This window comes from Bradysia coprophila, unplaced genomic scaffold (assembly GCF_014529535.1).
Source record: "Bradysia coprophila strain Holo2 unplaced genomic scaffold, BU_Bcop_v1 contig_732, whole genome shotgun sequence".
Lineage (NCBI taxonomy): Eukaryota > Metazoa > Arthropoda > Insecta > Diptera > Sciaridae > Bradysia > Bradysia coprophila.
Window position 1 is genome coordinate 138,802 of NW_023503972.1, and position 21,380 is coordinate 160,181.

General features: G+C 35.2%; 2 protein-coding genes and 1 long non-coding RNA gene across 3 annotated transcripts in view; 2 read left to right on the forward strand and 1 right to left on the reverse strand.

Annotated features, from left to right (window-relative positions):
* LOC119084123 overlaps positions 1-19,070 on the reverse strand; it is a 142,748-nt gene extending 123,678 nt beyond the window's left edge. Inside the window, exon 1 of the long non-coding RNA XR_005089007.1 lies at positions 18,968-19,070. This is a non-coding gene — a long non-coding RNA (uncharacterized LOC119084123). The remainder of the gene's footprint in view (positions 1-18,967) is intronic.
* On the forward strand, positions 627-19,161 carry LOC119084119 (WSCD family member AGAP003962). The gene is made up of 8 exons (XM_037193972.1): positions 627-1,250; positions 13,726-13,882; positions 14,365-14,842; positions 15,240-15,491; positions 15,558-15,577; positions 15,658-15,807; positions 15,873-15,935; positions 16,995-19,161. Exons 2-8 carry the CDS (start codon positions 13,745-13,747, stop codon positions 17,082-17,084), a joined length of 1,191 nt encoding a protein of 396 aa, XP_037049867.1. The 5' UTR covers positions 627-1,250; positions 13,726-13,744; the 3' UTR covers positions 17,085-19,161.
* Positions 19,162-20,531: 1,370 nt separating this feature from the next.
* On the forward strand, positions 20,532-21,366 carry LOC119084443 (small nuclear ribonucleoprotein Sm D3). Its single transcript, XM_037194424.1, has 2 exons — positions 20,532-21,032; positions 21,097-21,366. The coding sequence occupies exons 1-2, from the start codon at positions 20,720-20,722 to the stop codon at positions 21,204-21,206; spliced, it is 423 nt and encodes a 140-aa protein (XP_037050319.1). The 5' UTR covers positions 20,532-20,719; the 3' UTR covers positions 21,207-21,366.
* Positions 21,367-21,380: the final 14 nt, after the last annotated feature.

A 21,380-nucleotide genomic window follows, 5' to 3' on the forward strand; every position in this document is an offset into this window, starting at 1 on the left:
TGGAGTTTAATTAAACATGTGGTCAAAAATTTGATATTTTTCGATATTCTTAGTCTGTTCGTGACCCTGAACCACGTTTTACAAAATTTTTTGATTTTCATCCGTACAGTCCGGAGCACCCGGACCAAGGCTTCCTAAAATGAACTCAAATGAAAACTGACATAAGTTGACAAATTTTATTCGCAAAAAATATAGGGCTACTAGATTATTCAAGTCCCTAGTCAAATCAGCGCTCCTGCTTGGTTAACTTTACTCTGTCATGCTTGAAATGACTAAGAGTTTTCCATTGTTATGATTATAGTAGTTGAGAAAGTACGAGTGAAAACTATAGGATCTTCTCTTCACCGTGTGGTACATTCGTATATGAAATTTGTCAATCATTTTCAATCTTTTTGCATTAAAATGCATCATTTCGTGTAAATATGTATTTGTCGAATCAATGAGTCTGTGACTGGCAATTAAACCACTTTTCGCTACTTGTTGCATAAATAACAATTTAAAGTTTGTTAAATTGCGCAAACGCGAATTTCCATACGTATAGTGAGTTATACGATGTACCGTATCCACCGAGATATATATAGAGAGAGAGGTGTATGTGTGAACGTATTCACGGAGAGTTAAAGAGCAGCATTTTCATCGGAAAATTGTCAGTAAGATGTAGAATCACTGCTAAGCCTCAACCTGTGCGTACATTATAGAACATTTTTGACGATTCAAAGGAAAATTATCAAAGCAAAAAAAAAACTTTTCTCAATGTTACAACCATTTGTTTTCCAGTGTCCATTTGGTTACGGTAAAATCCTTCAAGAGTTTAGTTTAATTTCGAAATTTTCTTTGAAATAAGTGGTACGGTTACGGTAGTTCGTTTAGTGAAAAGTTTATTATTAATTTCATCCACTGAGAATAAACAATTTCGGTGTTTTCGGTGTGTTGTCTAAAAATAAGGAGAATAATATGCGTGCATAGCTGGTGGAAAATCGGTTCAACACACCACGAAAAGAAACATAATTACAAAAAAACGAGAATCGGATAATTCTGTGATGAATTTGTGTAATCAATAAATTTATTAGACCAACAAAATGCCAGAGCAGTAGAAATTTAATTTTAAGACAATTTACCGTCGATGGAGGGTCTCGAAATTTTCTAATTAAATAAATGTGCTGTGTACAAAAGTTGTAATTGATAGGAAGTGTCATTCAATTTGAAATTAATTTGTCACGATTCTGATATTCCATTCACAAAATTTAGAGGTAATTTTCGTATAATTATTAGTATTTTACATCCATCAATTTGTGATTTGAAAGCTTCGGAATATAATTTAAATCTTGAACCCACCTACCGACCTTGGACTGACACACATTTTAATTATTTTGCGAATGAGTAATTATGTAAATTGTCGGCGAAGAATGTTATAATTTGCAGTTTCATCTCAAAAAACAATTTTTGTAATGAACGAAAATTGAAGAGGCACCTCGACCAATTATACGATAGACGGATGGTTACGTTTGCATATAAATTAGTCGAATAATCAAACTCGGAGCCGACATTGAATCCACTTACGAGTATATATATTAGGAGTCCAAATATAAATTTCGGACTGACCCAGGGAGGTTTCGATCTCAAACAGTGACGACTCAACAAACATAATCCATTAAAGTCTCGTCACTCCACTGTCAAATCACACTGCTTCTCCACAACTACTCAACCAAAACCAAGGAAAAATATCCCCTTTGTTTAGTTCGAGATGAATCCATGCAAAATCTTTGACAAAGTTACAAACTTCTCTACGATATTGAGGTGACCAGGTGTACGATTTTTGTTCGATTTAACTTTATTTGTGGTGACTTAAGATTCCCTCTCGTATAATATTTTGCCCATAAACGAATTGCTGCCAATGTTATGCGTGCAGGTAGATCATATGTGTTATTATATCTGCCTGAACATTTGCCGAAATAAAATAGCTGACCAAAGCAAAAAAATCAATCATTTCGATCACAACAATAACACGGAGTGATGATTGCTGCGGGTGGGTGTAATAAATATTTCTTTCTGGTTCTATTTTAGAGTCTACCTCTCATATTTCTAAAATGTGTGTAAATAACGTCATACCGTAATTGTTTCTTGTGTTCGTGTCGGTCAAGTGATTTTTAGTTTTCATTAGCTAAAACTTTTTTGTCCATTTAAAACGACTATTCAAATAGGAATTGGAAATTACTGTAACTCCTTTTAAAGACGACTTTCTCATTTGGCTAATGGATATAATCGAGGACTAGCTTATGACACTATGTGGCAAACCAATTTATATATCTCTCTACTGTAAAGTGCACTTTACGGTAGAGCAAGAGAACTTTAAGTCGCTCGATATGTAAAACTATTCATGCTTCTAGAACTTGAAACCGGTATTTCGAAAATAGTTGGATTCCCTAATGTTACGTTACATTATAGTGTTTCACTATGGAGATAAATACAAATAGAACATTATTTCATGCTGCTGAAACATGTTTTGTTGAGAAATGTTGTGATACGTATCTATGGACGTATGATGATGGAAAATAGATTTACTCGGGTGAATATGTTCATCGCCTAAGGGTTCGGTAACACAATCACTTTCTTATCCATTTTCGATAATTTCTCCCATAGATCATCATGAGTAAATGAAGTAGAAAATCTTTAATCGGTTTTCCTTCGTAGGATAATATGGAATGTGCACTTTTTTGTTGTATGTAAAAATCATCAGACGTGGTGTGTTTCCGCGTATCTAATAAAATGACGGTCTGCGTGACCTCCCCAAAGTTTACAGCCTTCTCTAGTATTCTGTTTGATTGCCTTTTTGTTACATTAGAGTAGATGCGGAGTTTGTTTTGTGAATGTGGAACGAGGACTTTTTCACAAAATAAAAAGTGCGATATATATGTTCTTCTCTTACACTTAAAGATAAATAAAGAATAAAAGAAATCCTCCTGTACTTAATATACCTTCACATGGTGACATGGTAATAAATGAACTTTATAAGTTTTTGGTTGATCGTTAAAAATAATTCAGTTTACCAATATTTTCGGTAAATTGGTATCTCGACTCTATAATGGTAAAGCGATTTAAAATATTTGTAAAAGGAGACATTTATTAGTATTAGTAAATTTCCCATTCACAAAACCTTCAATCGTGAAAAAAATATCACGACTTCGCACTTGTAAATTTTTTTAAAATATTATCCTTGATTCATTTAATTCCATGTATTAAAAAAAAAATCTTTAAAAATTAGTTGTCTTCAAAAATTTACCTTTTTTTTTAAAAAAAATTCTTTCACTTTTTCAAAGTGTGCTCATTTGATAACAGGCATTTTGCTGGCGTAAGATGTGGTTGTAAAGGGAGTAAAAAACAACCTACTTGATAAATGACAAAAAACTTGATAGTAAACTATCAAGATGTGAGTAGTTCACTAGCAGAGACGTTTACACGTTAAAAGCTGGGCATCGAATGACGAAATTATTCTTCCTACTAGTTTCATGCACATCGAAAACAAACTTATATGATTTACCCACACTACCAAACAATAGTAGATTACGTTGGATGCTGCGGAGGTAGTTCATTACATGAGGGATCAATTTTGTGATACGAGCCGAACTCACAAGTGTGGTTATAAGCAACAAGCTTTGGAAACGGTTATTTTGACAAGTGTAGAGTTTGCATATCTGAGCCGAAGGCGAGGTATGCAACTACACGAGTAAAAAAAACCGTTTACAAAGCGAGAGTTCAAAACCAAAAGTGTTCCTGGAACACTGTTCCAGTAGACAACTGGCAGACTCTAGAATATCAAAAGATTATTCTAAATTAATGTACAATTTCACAACATTTATGTCGCGCTATTTCATTCACTGCCAGACTAATACTAAACATAAAAAGTACCGATACAACTAAACCAACAAAACAATCTGTTGTTGCATTGTAGCGTTTATAAACGAATCTAGTCTGCTCATGAAATCGGCTCACACTTCTTCATAACATTAATACCGAAAGCATCACTGGCAACACTACTGTTTTGATAACATGTTGACAAACTACTTCGACTGTTTTGTTTTTGTGAAGCGCTAGATTCATATTTTGCGTAATATTTGTCGATTTTGGTGGTGTTACAATAAATTTTGCTGTGAAGTGAAGTGAATACATGATAATAAAAGTGAAAGTGTTCGTCGAAGTTGAAAAAATTGAAATTGGCTATAGACAAAATGGCCGTCACTTTTATTTTTGTGCTTTTAATTTTAATTTTTTCGAAAGTTTTTAATGAATTTGCTTAGATCGGTGTGCACTTAATTCAAGTGACAAAGTGTGTGATATCAAAACTAAAATAACATCGCGAGTATTGTTTCGATTTCAGTGCTAAAGAATATTTTATGTGATACATTTTTGCTGATAAGTAATGAAAATCTCCTGGTATGTAATGAATTTTACTTTACTAGTGAGGTAAAGTGGCTATTCCCTCACTAGTGAAAACCTTTTCCCTCGCTCGTAAAGTAAAACGCCATACTTTACACGTGAAATAATTTGATATCTCGTATCACGATGAGTAAAAGTACCTCGGGCTGAAGCCCTCGGATACTTTTACTCATCTGGATACGAGATATCAAATTACTTTACTGGTATAGTAATGTACTATTAATTGAGGGTATGATCAACAGTATAAAATCCCGCTTTTCTCGGATAGCTTATAGATCAGATATTGATTGAGAATTGCTCAAGTTATCGTGGTCTCAACGAAAAACTGTTACACACACATTTAACGTTTTTCATAGCATTTCATACATTTTCAATCACAGTGAACCTTTATGTTACCCATATTTTTCGGTATTTTCTGGTCTAAGACCCTGACTTTCAATCAAGGGAATAAGTTCGAAACCTTTCGATTGACAAGGTTATCATTAATTAGACCCCTTGTTATTATACGATCAGTATTACACCGATAACATTATATACTTAAAATGTAAATGTAAATACTTGGAAAAATTCATTTATAACCGGAAAGGTATGTTTGAAAAGCTTACATCCATATATTCAATGCCCACGGCCGGTGGTTGTTTTTTTTCCCTATCAATTCCGTATAAACATATCACGCGTTACATTCAACGAATATACAAATTTACTTTGGTACACTTATACCCGACTGAATGGTGCTTACATAAAAAATACAATTTCCAATAAAAACGAAAACTTAAATGAACATAGTGGAATTAGAGGTGAACGGGTCGTGGTTGACCCGACAAGAATTAATGTTTTTAAACCCTAAACCCGAAAAATTTGAAACCCGACGCGAAATTAATTCATTCGAACAAAGAATGATTAAGGCTTGATTTCCACTTACCAAAAAAGTACTCCGTGTGAGAGACAAAATTGAACTTTTTCAATCTTTGCTTTGTTCACTTGACAGCTCGCTATCTGGCGGCTCTCTCACGGAGTACTTTTTGTTGAGTAAAAAACCATACTTAATGAAAATATGAAAGATTTCAGTGATATTTCAGCATTAATTTGCTTAACTAAAGCAAATCCATGCTGAGATGACCACTGTCTCTAACTGTAATACTAAATACTTCAGGTAAATGACTGATACTAGGCATGGTATGACTTCTCTTAGGTACTTCATATAAAAATTTTGTTAAAAAAATTACCTGAACATGACAGAAATGAATCGGATCGTTCTCCGGTAATGGTTGGGTTCGGGCCGGATTTTTTCCGAGTTCAGGTAAACCGCTCAATTGTAATTGCTATGAATATTTAAGGGTGATGAGAATGACTATAGTGCCATTGATATGTTCAACATAACGTATCAATTGAACAATTAATGTTCGTTTAAATTGTTGTAATTAAATGTCTCCGATTCTATTTTATTTAATGTCAAGTGTCGGTATAAAGAAAAAAAAACCTTATTGATTTGAAGGCAATGGGATATTTAATAGCCACCTTCCTTACAGTGTTTATCTGTTTGTGTAACGTCAACATCGGGAGGCATTTTTGAATATAGTCTTTAAGACGATGGGTGTTTGTCGGGCTATATAGTTAATCCATTTATTTATTATTCAACGGGTGGAAATCAATAATTTAGCGAAAAATAAATATACTCTTGCAATAGGGCCGCCCGAGAGGTGACGATTTATCATTCCATCATGTCTGGTTTAACATTTATTTTCGTGGTGTTCTGCTCGGCTTGAAACAACTAACTTAAATTTAGGATTATGAAAAAAATGGAACGAAAGCTATGTGAATCTCTTTAAATTCCATCGCCTGTAACTGATCTGAACCGTGTCTTACACACCACCACCCACAAACTGGCTTTAATTACAATACCAGAAAGTGAAACCAATCAAACTTAGTTGAGTCACAGAGAATATTTACCTCAATTTATTTAACGTGCCATGATAATTGACCATTCGTACACGAACATCAAACACGGATAATGTACGGAGCATTCAATCAACCGAAATTAGTTCGTATCAATGAATTGTGTATATATAGTCGGAGGACATTCTCTGTTCGAATCACATTGTTATTTCAATATACACCAAATAAGTGACACGACTTTGATTTTATTATGAAAACTGAATGGATATGGATAGCTAAATGTTTGAGATGGATAGATATAACCCTTATACAGAACCGACACAACACTGCACACATAATAGGTTATATGAAACCGCTGAATGAAAATCAATTTCTTGCCATTCACCATGGTGTGATCAAAAGTTATGATAAGAATTCATAATGGGCGAGAAAAATGGTTGCAGAGCGGTGTGTAAGAGCGGTGATAATAAAAAAAAGTCCTGAAACGATGTGAATATTGCGAAATGACTTTTTGAAGGAGAGGAATGAGAAAAGCAGTTGAAGTATGTGAAATAATAGTTATTTGTTCAACGGGAGAAGAAAAGCTGGAAATTGCATTTCGAGGGTGTTGTTTATGGCCAGAGCGTAACGAGTGCCACAAGTAAGAAAATGCAATTTCTAACTTTTCCCCCAAGGTAAACAGAACGTCTTTCACAACAAAGGCTTTCGAAGTTTCAGCGGAGGGAAGAAAATAACCATTTACTCGACTGCGTTGTGAATAAGTGGTTTCCGGTGTCGTCTAAACTGGTTGTGTGGTGGATAAGTCTCTGGGTGTTATTGATCCAGTATCCCAATACCACCATAAAAGTGGTCCATAACAATGATTGAAAATATCACTTGGTTAAGTAATATAAATCTTTAGCACTCATGAAGTGGGTAATTCGAAGCGAAGCTGTAATTCTGTTCATAAATAACACAAAATTCCAAATATATATTGCGAACGGAACACTTCAATTTTAATTTCCATTCAGCCTGAAATATCGCACTCCTTTTTCCTCGGCGTTTCCATACCTACCCACGAATTATGTATAGAAATAATGCCCAACGAGAAAGTGATTTGTGTACGTGCGTAAAGTAGGTTGGTTAGTAAATAATTCCATTTTTCGCAAATGTGTTTGGTTTGAGGAGAAACAGAGTGGGTAACGCTATGCAAATACGGACTTTTCACCTTTATTTGCACATTCAATGAGGAACTCAATCACTTTTACAAGATTAAACCAATAAAAGTGAAATTTACTTCCGGCAAGCGGTCGATCATTCGATACGTAATCGGGATGATAGTAATCTAAGAATAGTAGAGCCGAAGGCAAGTGCGGCATGCGGCAATCACACAAGGCTAAATATAAAACTCGACCCAAACCGTTACGTATTTCTGACAGGTTGCTTACCCGCCATGCCACAAACCCTGTCAAATACGTTGTATGGATATGAAACCCGTCCCACCCAGAAACTAAAGTAAGTTTTGAAGTTGTTTCGAATACGTGGGCTTAATTAGCGTTTCAATTTCGTAGCCTGTCCAAACACAGTTCAACCGGTAATTCATTTTTTGATCGAGAACCAGCTCGATGACTTGTGATTAGCGCCACAAACATGGAATGGAAGAACTTACCATATTCAGCCCAAACAAACTATGAGTGATATTCGGAAGGCTCAATATTATGACGAATTTCATCAAAAACCATTTCGGGTAGCTTTATTAACAAAGTTTTCTGAATCGTCCCCGAACCCAATTATGATTAGATTACTATCCCATGTCAAGAGTTCACATATTAAATGCATTGCCAGTGTTTGAAACTTTTGATAACTTTAATTCCAAGCAGCGAAGACTTTCTTCACTTTCTTACCGATGCATGAATAGCAACCATGCCTTGCCATGCAACTGTATTATGCTCGTGAATGGAAACGAGTGGTTGGGTGCCATTACACACAAATAAGTATGCTTTCGGTTGGAAAACATGTCAAGGAAATGTTGTGCAGTCATAACAGGTCGTAAATATTCTCTTAAATTATTTTTTACCCGATTATGCTTTACATTATTGTGTTCGAGCAGTGACATCTGACATCCAATTTTAACAAGAAAGGAAAACGTAACTGAGTTTTACATAATTTAAATAGGTTTTCTGAGAGTTTTATGAAGTTTCACGAAGTTTTATAACTTTTTCTAAATATTTCTTGTTATCTAAATTGCACATTTAACTTTTGATGTTGGTTGATGCACTCATATTGAGATCAAGCGATTTCACGAAGGGTTCAACATAGGGCTTATTTCTGTGACTTTAATTCTGAAAATTCAGACAAATTCGAAGTAAATTTAAAAAGAAAATCAAAAAATTACTACAAATTTTCTGATTTTTTTGAAACTTTCTCCTAAATTTTTAAAATTTTCAGAGGTAAATCACCATAAATAAGCTCTGGTTCAACACTCTTAAGTATGGTTTCCACTCAACAAAAAGTCCTCCATGAGAGAGCGAACTGTCAAGTAAACAAAGTAAAAATTGAAAAAATGTCTCTCACACGAAGTACTTCTTTTGTAAGTGGAAATCATGCATTATAGTAGTTGTGTGGGATGTAAATGAAAAACTTGATACAGATGTACGTTGATCAATGTCTGACTATATGTATACCGTATGTCGTCAATGGAAATAATTCAAATTTTCTTTCGGCATAAATTTGTCAAAATTATCCATTAAAATTCTGAATCAAATTTTGATGGATGGGCACGTTTTCGATTTGCTGCAAGTTTAGGGAACTTTTTTTCCTGGTTTTTTGTTTGTTTATTATTATCGATTTCTCAACTTTTTTTTGTTGTTGTTTCCCTATGTTCTGTAGTGATGATCAGTTTGAGGCATTACAAAAAGTTTACAGCTATTTTTAGAAATGTTTGCATGAAATTGAATCTAAGTTGTGTTATACATTCTGCAGCTATACACGAAGAACAAACCAACAAATTTATAATTTCCGGTTAATTATGGGAACTGTATATATACCATACCTACAGAATCGATATCTGTACTAACTTAAACCGTAACTGTGGATCATTTATTCATTCGTTTTGCCATTTTAGCAAATATTAAAAGTTTGATTTGCCTCTGCATTAGAAATTCTATTTTTAATCTAAAGTCAAAGAGCGTAAACATGAAGTTTTTGTTTGGTTCTCTTTTTTTTTGAAATATTGATTTCGATTCCTTTATGCTTTGTTAATGTTCAATGTTTTTCATGGTTTTCATTTTTACGGGATTTATAAAACGGCATCAGGCAACATGCCTAGTAGAGTTTTCATTTCTATGAATTTCATAAATATTAAGTAATTTTCTTGGCAACGAACGAATATAACAAACCACATACCCATGTATTGCAACAGACCAAAAGGTTATTTTATTTTTGTTTTGGTTGTTATAAGCTTAGGGGGAACAAATAGTTTCGTAGTGAAAAAAGAGTTACCGGAGAAATAGAGGAAGAAACAAAAGAAACAATGCAATACACATTTAGTATCAAATATTGGTACACCTATACTAGAAAAACATGTTTCTCATTTTTAGCTTATTCCACTAGTTCAACCTACATTTTACCGAAAGCACGTACATTGTGCACGACTTAGTAAATGGAAATCTAGTACTTCGAGGCCAATACATTTTGTGTTAATCTATCGATACCTCTTATGTTGATAGTGTGTGTAACTGGAAGAAACGGAAGAAACAATCGAATAGGTTAACTGGGTCAGATATATGTTTCTAGGGTACACAGTTCTGTCGGCTGTAATCTAGAGTCGGATATTTTTACCTTCCAGGGTGGGCGCGTGCTCGAAATTTGAAACATGCGATTAGTTCATACGCGAGCGAAGCGAGCTATTTTTTTATTTCTACCTTTAAAAATAATAATCTTCAATTCTTAAGATTTTCTTTGATTTTCTAAGAGGATTTTCGTAACCATTTTTCTAGATTTTCAGATTTTTACATTTTTACTTGGATTTTTTTAAAATTATTTTCTGAGGATTTTTTCGGGATTTTCCACGTCTATCTTCCTTTTGACTCTAATTAATGTCGTCTTACAGTAACTCGTGAAGTTTTTTAGGATATTTTTATGTCTCAAAATAGAGATAGTACTCTCTGAAAATAAGAATGGAACAAAAGAATGGCTTACCATGTCTATTATTTTGAGGAAGATTATTATTATTAGCGTATGGATTTATACAAAGTGTATACAATTTCATCATAGATTTTATATGTCGACATCCAATCGTTCCATCCAGTCAATGACATCTTGTGATAAGTCTATGAAATCTAATCGGTCTCCATTATAGGCACGTTGAGGAAGATTGGGTCATAAGTACAACGTCACTGAGTTTTTTAAGTGCGTTATGTAAAACAGTTTTTAATAAATGAGAATTACGTTCATGTGACATTAAATTTTTTCTCCCTGGCAATGTTAATTGTTGCGTTTCGGAAATGCTCACGTGGAGCTGAGTCACATTTTCCATATTTTATATCGCTTTTTTATGATACCCTATATCAACAGAAATTCCAATCTCGATTCACCTATTATAATGGAAATTTAATTAAAAACGATTATTAGCTGTTTGGCATGGCAAAAAGCATTAAGCCCGACCAGGAAATTGTTATGATACATTAAACAAAAAAAAAACTTAATTGAAACAAAATATTTTTCGGGTTGTTTTGTTCCGAACGCAAACAATGTCCTTTGACACCGATACGCCTACAAAATAATGAAATATGCTATACATTCAACACCGTTCGGTTTACTGCATTAAAATGAGAAAAAGTATCAAGTATCATGCTGACAGCAACGTTACATTATCAGCTATGTCTCTTTGTCTTTGTGTCACCCCAGAGGATTAAGTGAATGCGGGGAGCCAGCTAGATAATACGCACATCGATGGTTGTTTATTGGATAGTTAAATAGCATGGAAAGTGTGTTCGCCTTCGGTTTGGAGCTCAGATACCGCAATAATATGTGGCGTGATGGAACTGTAGGAACCAACCTACTACCACAACAATAATGCTAAAAGTCTAGAAAGAAACTCTGAAAAATCTTCAAAATCCTGAAGTTCTGAAGTCCTGAATCTTGTGGAGGGATGGAAATGTAGGAACCAACCTCCTACCACCGTAGTCCCAAAAGTCCAGAGGAGAACCCAAAAGAAACTGTAAAACTATCAAAATTCTAGAATAACACAAGTGGGAGCCGGAGCAGTTCGAGAGAAAAAAGATTTTCGATATTCTTCTTAGTTGATATCAGGAATATCACTAAAATACCAACATTTTTTGTTACTTCCAATCATACTTTTTGATGTAGCTCCTGAGGAAAATGAGCTATGCAGGCACTTCCTTTGGCAAATTGCAGAACACATAAGCTCTCGAGGTGGGAAGATTTTCTGTCTTCATTCCAAACGATTTTAGTCTTTAAATGATCTATTACTCAAAGTTTGAAAAGGTTTTTCAACTGTAACGTGTGGTATGATTGTGTAAGATTTGTCTGTTTTAATCTAAGTATGATGACTGGCAGGGAGGTTTTATCGCATTGCTTATATGAAATTCTCAGCATTTCTCTTTTATAATTTTCTTCAATTTTTTTTATTGGATTATAAAACTGCGTTTTATTTGAACATTTCATTTTCTCTTTGTGGGCGTTTATATGTTAGAAATGCAAAAAAAATATGAAGAAATGGCGAGGTTTGTGGTTGCTGCTTTTCTGGGGCAATTGTTTTATGTGCTCTACGTTTTACATTTATAGGATAGTTAGGGTGACCCGAATTCTTGTTCTATTTTCTTCGGGACAATGTTCAATGAGTCGTAAGTGCATGCAGGCAGTTATTTTTATTGCATCGTTCGAAGAATGTTTTAGTTTTATACAGACGACAGTGCAGAGATCGATGGAATATATTATAACAGAGAAAGTTACCATAGTATAAGTATACGAGCCCCACCTTTCCAGTCTGTTGCCGAAAGTTTTTTTTTTTAATTTCTCTCAAACAATATCCTTCATCTCCTTAAAATATTATCCTCTGATTTAAAAATCCCTCTTATGCAATCGTCTTCCAAATAAAAATTTAGAGCAATATCATCGATAAAACGTGTTCGATGTGCACAATGTGCATCGCACATATCAGTCAACCAATTGAATATGCATCACGCTTTTATGGAATTTTCACCCATTGAGAGCTCAGATGATAAAGCGGAAATTGAAACTCACCGGGAATTTACAATACCGCGCTACACAGATAAAAATTTGGTGTTGAAATTTTTGGATGGAATGGGTTTGATCAGAATTCAGGACGTGAAGGTTTGAGGACTGGAAAAAATAATCCAAAAACTACACGGTTCCAGTTCAGGCTCGGATCGAGTTCGGATTTCTATTAAGATTTAAAGTTCAACACGAACTTGACCTTGACCTGAACCTGAAATTTTCAATTTCAAAATTCAATCTGAACCTGAATTGGTTTGACCCGAACTAGAACTTTCACGAAAATTTTCGGGTTATAAGTTCTAAAGGTGAAGATGTGTACTATCGCAAAATTTTGAAACAAATTCACCTGGCCTTAAACCGATATGACCTGAAAATTTTAGTATCGAACCAATTCCAGTTCGGGTCCGATTTGCGTTGAGCCCGAGATCGAAATTTTCTGATTCAATTCAAGTTCGGGTTGAGCCCAAAATCATAGTTCAGGTTCAAACAGATTTGATTCTACTGTACTGTGTTGTGTACTTTTTTTGGAGCACTTTAACTCTACTTATATACTTGTTTGTTGTGTGTGTATCGTTGAAAGTGCATAACAAAGGAAAATGAAGAGCTTACGATTTTCATTGAAAATGTTTTTCACTTAATCATGAGGGGGATAACGGAAATAATTGAATTCTATTCAGACTCTCTGGCGGTACACACAAGACAAGCACCGTCGTTTTATTATGAAAATTGTTTTTATTCCGACTAATTTTAATGCTACACACTATGTGATGGTTACAACAAAGTTATTTCGATTCGTTGTTCATATAAGTATTTCGCAACGGTTATGGCTTACAACAATATTAAATCTCCTGGTATCGGGGAATCTGGCACACGGTGTCAAAAAAACGAACTTTTAAACTACGTAAAAGGCGAATTTGCACACGCAAGTTTATTGCTGAAAATGCTTTTAGCCATCTCATCGACTTAATGACTACTTTTACAAAATTTTGGTATTGAAAAATTGTGTGCGAGCTCACCTTTTACGTACTTGAAAAATGCGGTAATTTAGCACCGTGTGCCAGATTATCCCACGCCAATCTCCTCACCATGACTTTTTGTTTGTTTTTCCGAAGCACAGCATCCTTCTTCAATACGATTGCATTGCTTTTTTTCCAGATTGATATATAATGTTGTCATGGCATTACGTGGCTGGCGACTCTTTGGGTTGGCCGGTACAATATTTGCCTACGTAGCTGGCATACTATTACTGTCGATTCTAAGTTTAAACAACCCAAATCAACGACGTGGACGAGGCGGTGGTCGATTTGGAGAAGTAAATATACACTAGTACAAGCAGGGCCTATTTTTGGAATTTTTTTTCCAAAATTTTAAAAAAGTTTCCAAAAAATTCCAAAACTGCGAACGTCCAAAAACCAAATTTTTCCATAATTTCGAACTGTTTTGGCAACTCCGGAGCTCAGCCTTATGTTTTAGCCGGCTCTCAATGATTTATGTTTGATTATTGACGCTCTCATCTTTCAAATTAATCATGCTCGTCTTCACTTGAAACCTGATAGTGTCAAGAAATAATCGAGAGTCAGTTAAAACGCAAGGCTGATTCAGCAGTTGCCAAAACCGTTCGAAATGGTGGAAAAATTTGGTTTTTGGACGTTAGCAGTTTTTGGAAATTTTTGGCAATTTTTTGGAAATTTTGGAAAAAATTTCCAAAAAAAAATCCAAAAATAGGCCCTGAGTACAAGCGGGCTGGTAGCGCCTTTGATTTTAATATATTTTCGTTTTCAACGCAATTTATAGTTCGATGCATTCCGACACCGTGAAATCAATTTAATTGGTAAGCGACAGCCATTACAATGGTGTCAACCACTGAGGTATCTGGACGGTGACATCAAAGACATAACTACCAAGCCACCGAAATTGCTGCAAACATTTCCTGGCCATTATGTTCGAATTCCCAAAAAGTACACGAATAATCGAAATAATGATCTCGCGCATAGACATCAAGTCGGCAGGAGCGGTGCTATTGTCGAACCGCTGTTTGACGATGCAGTCAAGGAAATGGGAAAAGCAACCAAACCGGATGCTGCCACCGACAAAGTCAAATCTAGTTACGAGAAAATATGGCCTAACAATAAGTACTTAAGAAATCAAAATAATCAAAAATTGTTGCAAAATGGAAAGTTGAAAGAGTTCAGAGGTCATAATCTGATAGCACTAGCGTCGTTTCCGGGGAGTGGCAATACGTGGCTGAGATATTTGCTTCAACAAGCTACTGGTTAGTATTGTTAATGCAATTTGTAAGTACTTCAACTTAATCACTCTGCTGTTTTAATCACTTAATTAAAGCTTCGCTAAGTGTAATTGGCTCAGTGTGATTTTACACTGAGTGTAATTTCTTGCCGAGTGTAACTTATCACTGAATATAATTTCTTGCTTCATGCAATTTTTCGCTGAGTTTAATTTCTCGCTGAGTTTAATTTCTCACTGAGCACAAGTTGTCATTGATTGTCACGACGAATTCTAATAAATTTCTGTTCAGTTAAAATAGTTCAGTTCAGTTTGCTTTGAGTGAATACTCGGCGAAATTTAAACTTTGATGTTACACCTGATTACTGCTACTTATTGAAATCAAATTACCTCACGGTATTATCATTTTCAATTATTCTCCCAAGGAATTTATACAGGAAGCGTCTACAAAGACTTTGGATTGCTGAAAAGCGGTTTTCCAGCCGAAAACATTTTCAATTCATCCGTGTTGATCGTAAAGACGCATGAATGGGGACCAAATGCCTGGGAACATTTTGGTAAAGCGATTCTATTGGTGCGAGACCCGGACAAAGCAATAATTGCAGAATTTAATCGGCAAAGCGGTGGACATGTAGGATTCGCGTCACCGGATCGATATAAGAGAACAAAAGGACGATGTAATTTTTGACCGACAATCAATTCGATTGAAAAATTGTAATGAAAATTTGAATTTTCCATTTCAGACTGGCAACAGTTTGTTACGGTAATGCATGAAGGGAAACGATGGTAGAATGGAAATGGAAAAAATTATGTTTAAATTCTTTTCTATTCTTTTACCGATAGAACAAATTGTGGGCATGGGAACAAATGAACTTACAATGGGCTCGCAATTTTACAGGTGAAGTTGAAATTATTTATTACGATGATCTGGTTGAGGATGTTGAAGTAGTGTTGAGACAGGCGTTAAAATTCATAAAGTTTCCAATAAACGAGGTAAAATTGAACTCTCATTTGGTTGAGTGAAAATAAAATATTAAAAAATTGATTCATCGAAACAGGAACTGCTGAATTGTGCTCTATCACGAAAGGAGGGCATCTATCGTCGAAAGAAGCGAATAATGGTAAGTGACGATTAGGGTTATCTACGTTAGATAAATGCCAGTCATTTTTTCATTGATTAAAAATAGAATTTCAAATGAAATAGGAAATCGGTAATATTTTCGTTCAAAGTTTAGTGTTCACAAAGCAAAAAAGCAGGAGGATGGATTTTCGAATTTTAATACAGTTGGTTCATTCTAAAACAAACTCATTTGACATTTTAAGTGCTTCACAGGCTATGATATTTTGGCGCAAAACTATACGCCCAGCGAATTCAAACTTTCCGCCAAAACATCATACACTGGGAAGCGCTTGACTGGGCACATCGGTGACTTTTAAAACTCTTAGAAACCTAAAATTATGTTTCTAAAGACTGTGATGGGGTTGATGATGGTAAATTGGCGCTGTCAGCACGCCAAAAATTCAAAACATAAAGTGCAAAGGTCCAACTAACGCAGCCTTAACTCACGCTCAATCACAATATTCTCAATGTAAAGAAGCGTTTCAATTCACTGTAAATGCAGATTCTGCACTTACGACCTATGACGTGAATTCGCATTAAATTCGCAAAGAAAAACAGCTGAAGCACATTCATATCAAAATTTCACTTACGTCGACTGTAGGGAAATGTATGTTTAAACGAATGAAGTAATAGAATTCGTATGGAAATCTGGCAGATTAAATTGAACAAAACATGTGTCAGATTTAACCATTATAGGTTTCTTCCAAGGTCGTTCAAAATGTCAATTGTCATCCACAGAGAAGCCAACACAACCTCACTTTGAAGTTTTAACGAAGAAATTTGTTTAAGTTGCGGTTATGTTTGCTTCTGTGGATGACGGTCGGTTATTTTCGGCCTGTTAAAATTCGTTTTTACCGTACGATGGAAGAAACCTATATTAATGAAAATGTTTTTGTAAAATTTCACGATTTGTGCGAATCGTGAATACCACAAAATTCGCTAAAATTCTCGAAAACTGAATAATAGACTGAAAGCTTCGATTATTTCTGGATAGCTTCAGAAGAAAAAGACAATTTATGGAAGTAATGAGATAAAATATAATCTTTTAAAATCTCTTTAGACTTTCGACCCATACACTCCGGACATGCACAAAGCCATCGAAGAGAAGAAGCGTGAGGTATATGCTGAACTGGGGAGATATAAATTTTGACTCCTAAGATGGAAATAAATTGAACAAATCGTCAAACTAAATAGTATTAAAAGTGCCGGTGATTTATTGTCTAAGTTGGTTTTATCTAAATTAATGGTCGGAACAGATCAAACTGTAACTTGTAACTCGATCGTCTCGTAGATTATTTTAAGGTGAATTGGTTCGCGTCGTTTTTTTTTTAAGTTTTTAGACGCAGAACATTATCCTTTTGTTACCAAAAGTTCTATCCTGTCGTTGCTTCCATCGGAAGATCGTAGAACGCCGGGTTTAAAAAAATTAAATCGGGTTGCGTTTTGGACTGTCGCGTTGTAAAAATTTAATTCGGGTTGAGTTCGGGTCGGGCTTGGCACCCGTTCATCTCTAGGAAAAGCCCTAATACCAACAAATACATCGGACTGTTGTCCAATGACTGAGAATGTAAATAAGTGAATTTTTTGTCACCTGACTTTGATCTGTTCCAAACATTATCTCTTATAATTAATTTGGTCGTATATAAGATACAGAAACCGAATATTAAATAAAATTACAGAATTTTACGGTGACTTAATTAAACTAAAGTTGAATTTAGATATTAGAGAAATTCTAGTCGTATTTTTAAATTGAAAAGAGAAGAAATTATCCGCAGATGACATCGTGGAACAACTTTTTTTTAAATTCCATTTTACAGAAAACAAACGAGAAAATTGTTACGGAAATTTGTTCTAAACAAGCTATGTCTGGTGATCATCATATATTATGCGATCAATACAATACTACGGGTATGTGTCAATTAAATTCTAAATGAAAAATCTCGTTATACCTACCCACCCACCTTTCCATAATTACACCCAATTAATGTTTTGCGTTAAACTGTAAAATTCTGTTTTACATTTTCCACAGCAAAAAACATTCTCTTTAATTAACTTTCCAAAGTGTCACCAACCACTTCACCAACCTCAATGGCAAAACTAATGTTTCAATCGTTGCATGTAACTCCATTACAAGGTCTACATGTACACAATCACAGTGTAGAAAATAATATAAAATAACAAGAAAATGCAATTGTAATTACTCGGCAGGAAAGTAACTCCTTTCTCCGGCAAGAGAAAATTGTAATAATTACATCCTTCGGTTGCGCTTCAAAAGGATTTCGTCGTTATTGCGCCTTTTAATAGTTGGATGAATCTTTTTTCTCTGTACTTTGTTTTGCGCAAATCTTGTTGTTGAGAATTTGATTTTTCTCAACTCTGTGACGAAAAGTAAAGTTGAATTCACAGTCGTCAGTCTTCCAGCTCTTTTGCCGAGTTATCACCGAGTTGCATAGAACGCTTTCCTCAATAAAGGCCGGCAACGAAATCATTGATTTACATCACTGTGTTGCCAAGGGAACTTTCGCTCCACCCTGTCCACAAAACAACCTCGAAATGCAATTTCCAACTTTTCCTAACGAACTCTTTCGGAATGGAGTGGGGTAAATGACCATTTTCTCTGTACTGTGAAAAAAAGGGTTTTGCAATAAAATTTTCCATGTGTCGTTTTGGTGAAAGGCAACACATTAGGTGTTTTTGTCACATGAAGAGGTTGTAAAAGTTGAAGAAGCATCTCTATTTCACTACTTGTTGCATTACTATTACTGCGTGTCTGTTAGTCGGTTTTTTATAAAAACATTCAAAATTCCAGCTCCTTACTTCATTCTCTTTGAAGCTGAAGCTCTGAGCTGAAGCTTCGACCTGAAAAACTCTAATGCGGAAGTTTGTCCTCCGACACATATCTTGCCTGTCTCTATCTTCTGCTCTAATCCTATTTATATCTTCCATTATTTTTATTAAGGAAAAAAAGGTCAACCACTTATCTGTGTTCCCAATCAGTTACATGAACGATTTTGTAGAGATGTTGTTATAAACAATTTTTATGTACAGTTCCAGTGACATTATTATAGACTCAATAAATTTATTGTAATTTTTCATTTTTGAGAACACATTTTAGCTCCTCAACTGTTACTTAAGCCATCGTCTTAGGTGGATAAAGGATTAGAATTCGCGTTCTAGTTACATAATGTAGATATTTACAAATAAAAGTGCTTGATTTTATAACACAATTTGGAGACTATTTATTTGAAATTAAGAGACGATTATTCTGTGACGAAAAGGAAACACCCATCTCCATTTTATACCACTTTTATCGACTGAAAGGATGTGACCAATTTCAATCCGAGAGTTTTTGCGTTAGGTCTCTTTGTGCTGTTATGTGAAACTATACAGTAAAATTAAGAGACGTCCATAGAATCAACGTACGGATTTCAGAGAGTTTAAGACATTATTACTGTATCCTGACACGACTATGCGAAAACTAGCTAAAATTCATCTTTCGAAGCCTTCAGAATATAAAATCCATTACATAACTCGAGATAAAAAAACGAAAAGTCTCGTTTTCGTGTGTTTATTGACCTCGGCCTCGGATTAACAAAATTCACACGAAAACTACTTTTCATCTTTTTGTCACTAGTTATGTAATAGTATTTTACATGCTACATGCATCGAAAACCGTACTTTTCATGTTTCAAGCCCTACTTTCGACGCCCTCAGCATGTAAAATCCATTACATAACTCGGGATAAAAATGAAAAGTCTCGTTTTGGTGTGTTTATTGACCTCGGCTTCGCCTCGGATCAACAAAATTCACACGAAAACTCTACTTTTCATCTTTTTATCCCTGCACGAAAAGTGATTGCTAAGAAGAGCTGAAATTGTTGTAATGTTTTTGTTTTGTTTTTCGTCTCATTATGATCCTTACGGCACAGAAAACGTAGTTCGCTTTATGTTTCAGGCATACGTTGAATAAATTGGTTTATTGAGTCTATATCTCAATTTCAATAGATCATTGAAGTGAAAAATCAAAAAGAAAATGTTGACATTGGCGCTGGCGATCAGTTTCGGCGGTCAAACCATGAACTTTCATCACAACCCATTGTAAAAGCGTAAACGGTGAATAAACGAAGTGTAATGCGTTTCGTGCTTTAGGTCTCATACCCTATTGAAAATATCCGTACTATTTGTCAGATACAGTGTCAAGCAGATGTTGCGAAAAGTGAAAATGTATGACACATCGTGTAGACAATTATAATTTCTCCTTTCAAACATTGGAAGTCTATGAAATTTAACATTTTTGTTGTTCCAAAACACTCAACAATTTCAATTTTGACTACAGAGTTGATGTGGTTAGGGTTCTCTGTGGGTGACTCTGTAGCTGTCAGTGTTCAGGATTACATTCACTTGGACTTGATCTATAATATCCTTCGTTTCTATTGCTTGTATACACTTGCCCACAGTGCGCGCATTATTCTGAGATTCAAATCATCAATTGAGTGCATATTTCCCTCACAATGAACCAGATGTCTCTTTTGTTCTAATATTGTCCAAACATTAAACGTCATCACAATTTATTTTTTAGTACGCTGCCTGTCGTTACTTTAGAACAAAAGCAAATGTCAAAATCATTTGCGTCCTTTTACGCGGCTTACAATTGCTAACCAATAAAAACGTTTTCCAGAGTACTCCTCAAACGAACAGAAAGTATTTGTTGATTAAACAAAGGAAATATCTGTAGCCATTCGCGGATAACGCTTCAGTTTCAACGGAGAATTATTAATCACAAAAAATGTCGATCGGAGTTCCAATTAAAGTGCTGCACGAGGCAGAAGGGCATATTGTCACCTGCGAAACAATCACCGGCGAAGTGTATCGAGGCAAATTGATCGAAGCTGAGGACAACATGAACTGCCAAATGACACAGATAACCGTCACTTTTCGCGATGGCCGAACGGCAAATTTGGAAAATGTTTACATTCGCGGATCGAAAATTCGGTTTATGATACTGCCCGACATGTTAAAGAATGCCCCGATGTTTAAGAAACAGGGTCCTAAATCGGGTACAGCCGGCCGAGGCAAATCGGCAATGATACGAGCGCAAAGTATGGTTTACAATGACACAAATTCCCGTTTTTGATTCTAATATTCGGTTTTTATTCATTTTAGCGTCGCGTGGAAGAGGTCGAGGAGGACCGCCAGGAAGAGGTGGACAGGCTGGAAGAGGCGGAACGTTCCCGGAAAAGTATACGGGCGGAAGGGGACGTGGTGGACTTTAACTGTAAAATGCGATAAGATATGGGTGATGCTGATGATGAAGGTGTTCCAGTGGAGCCGAAATCATTATTTTAAAATCGGTGGAGAAATGAAACAGATTTTTCGATGTGTAATTTTTTCCCACACTAAATAACATCTTGGAATACATGCGTAAAAGTGAAAGATGGTTGGTTGTT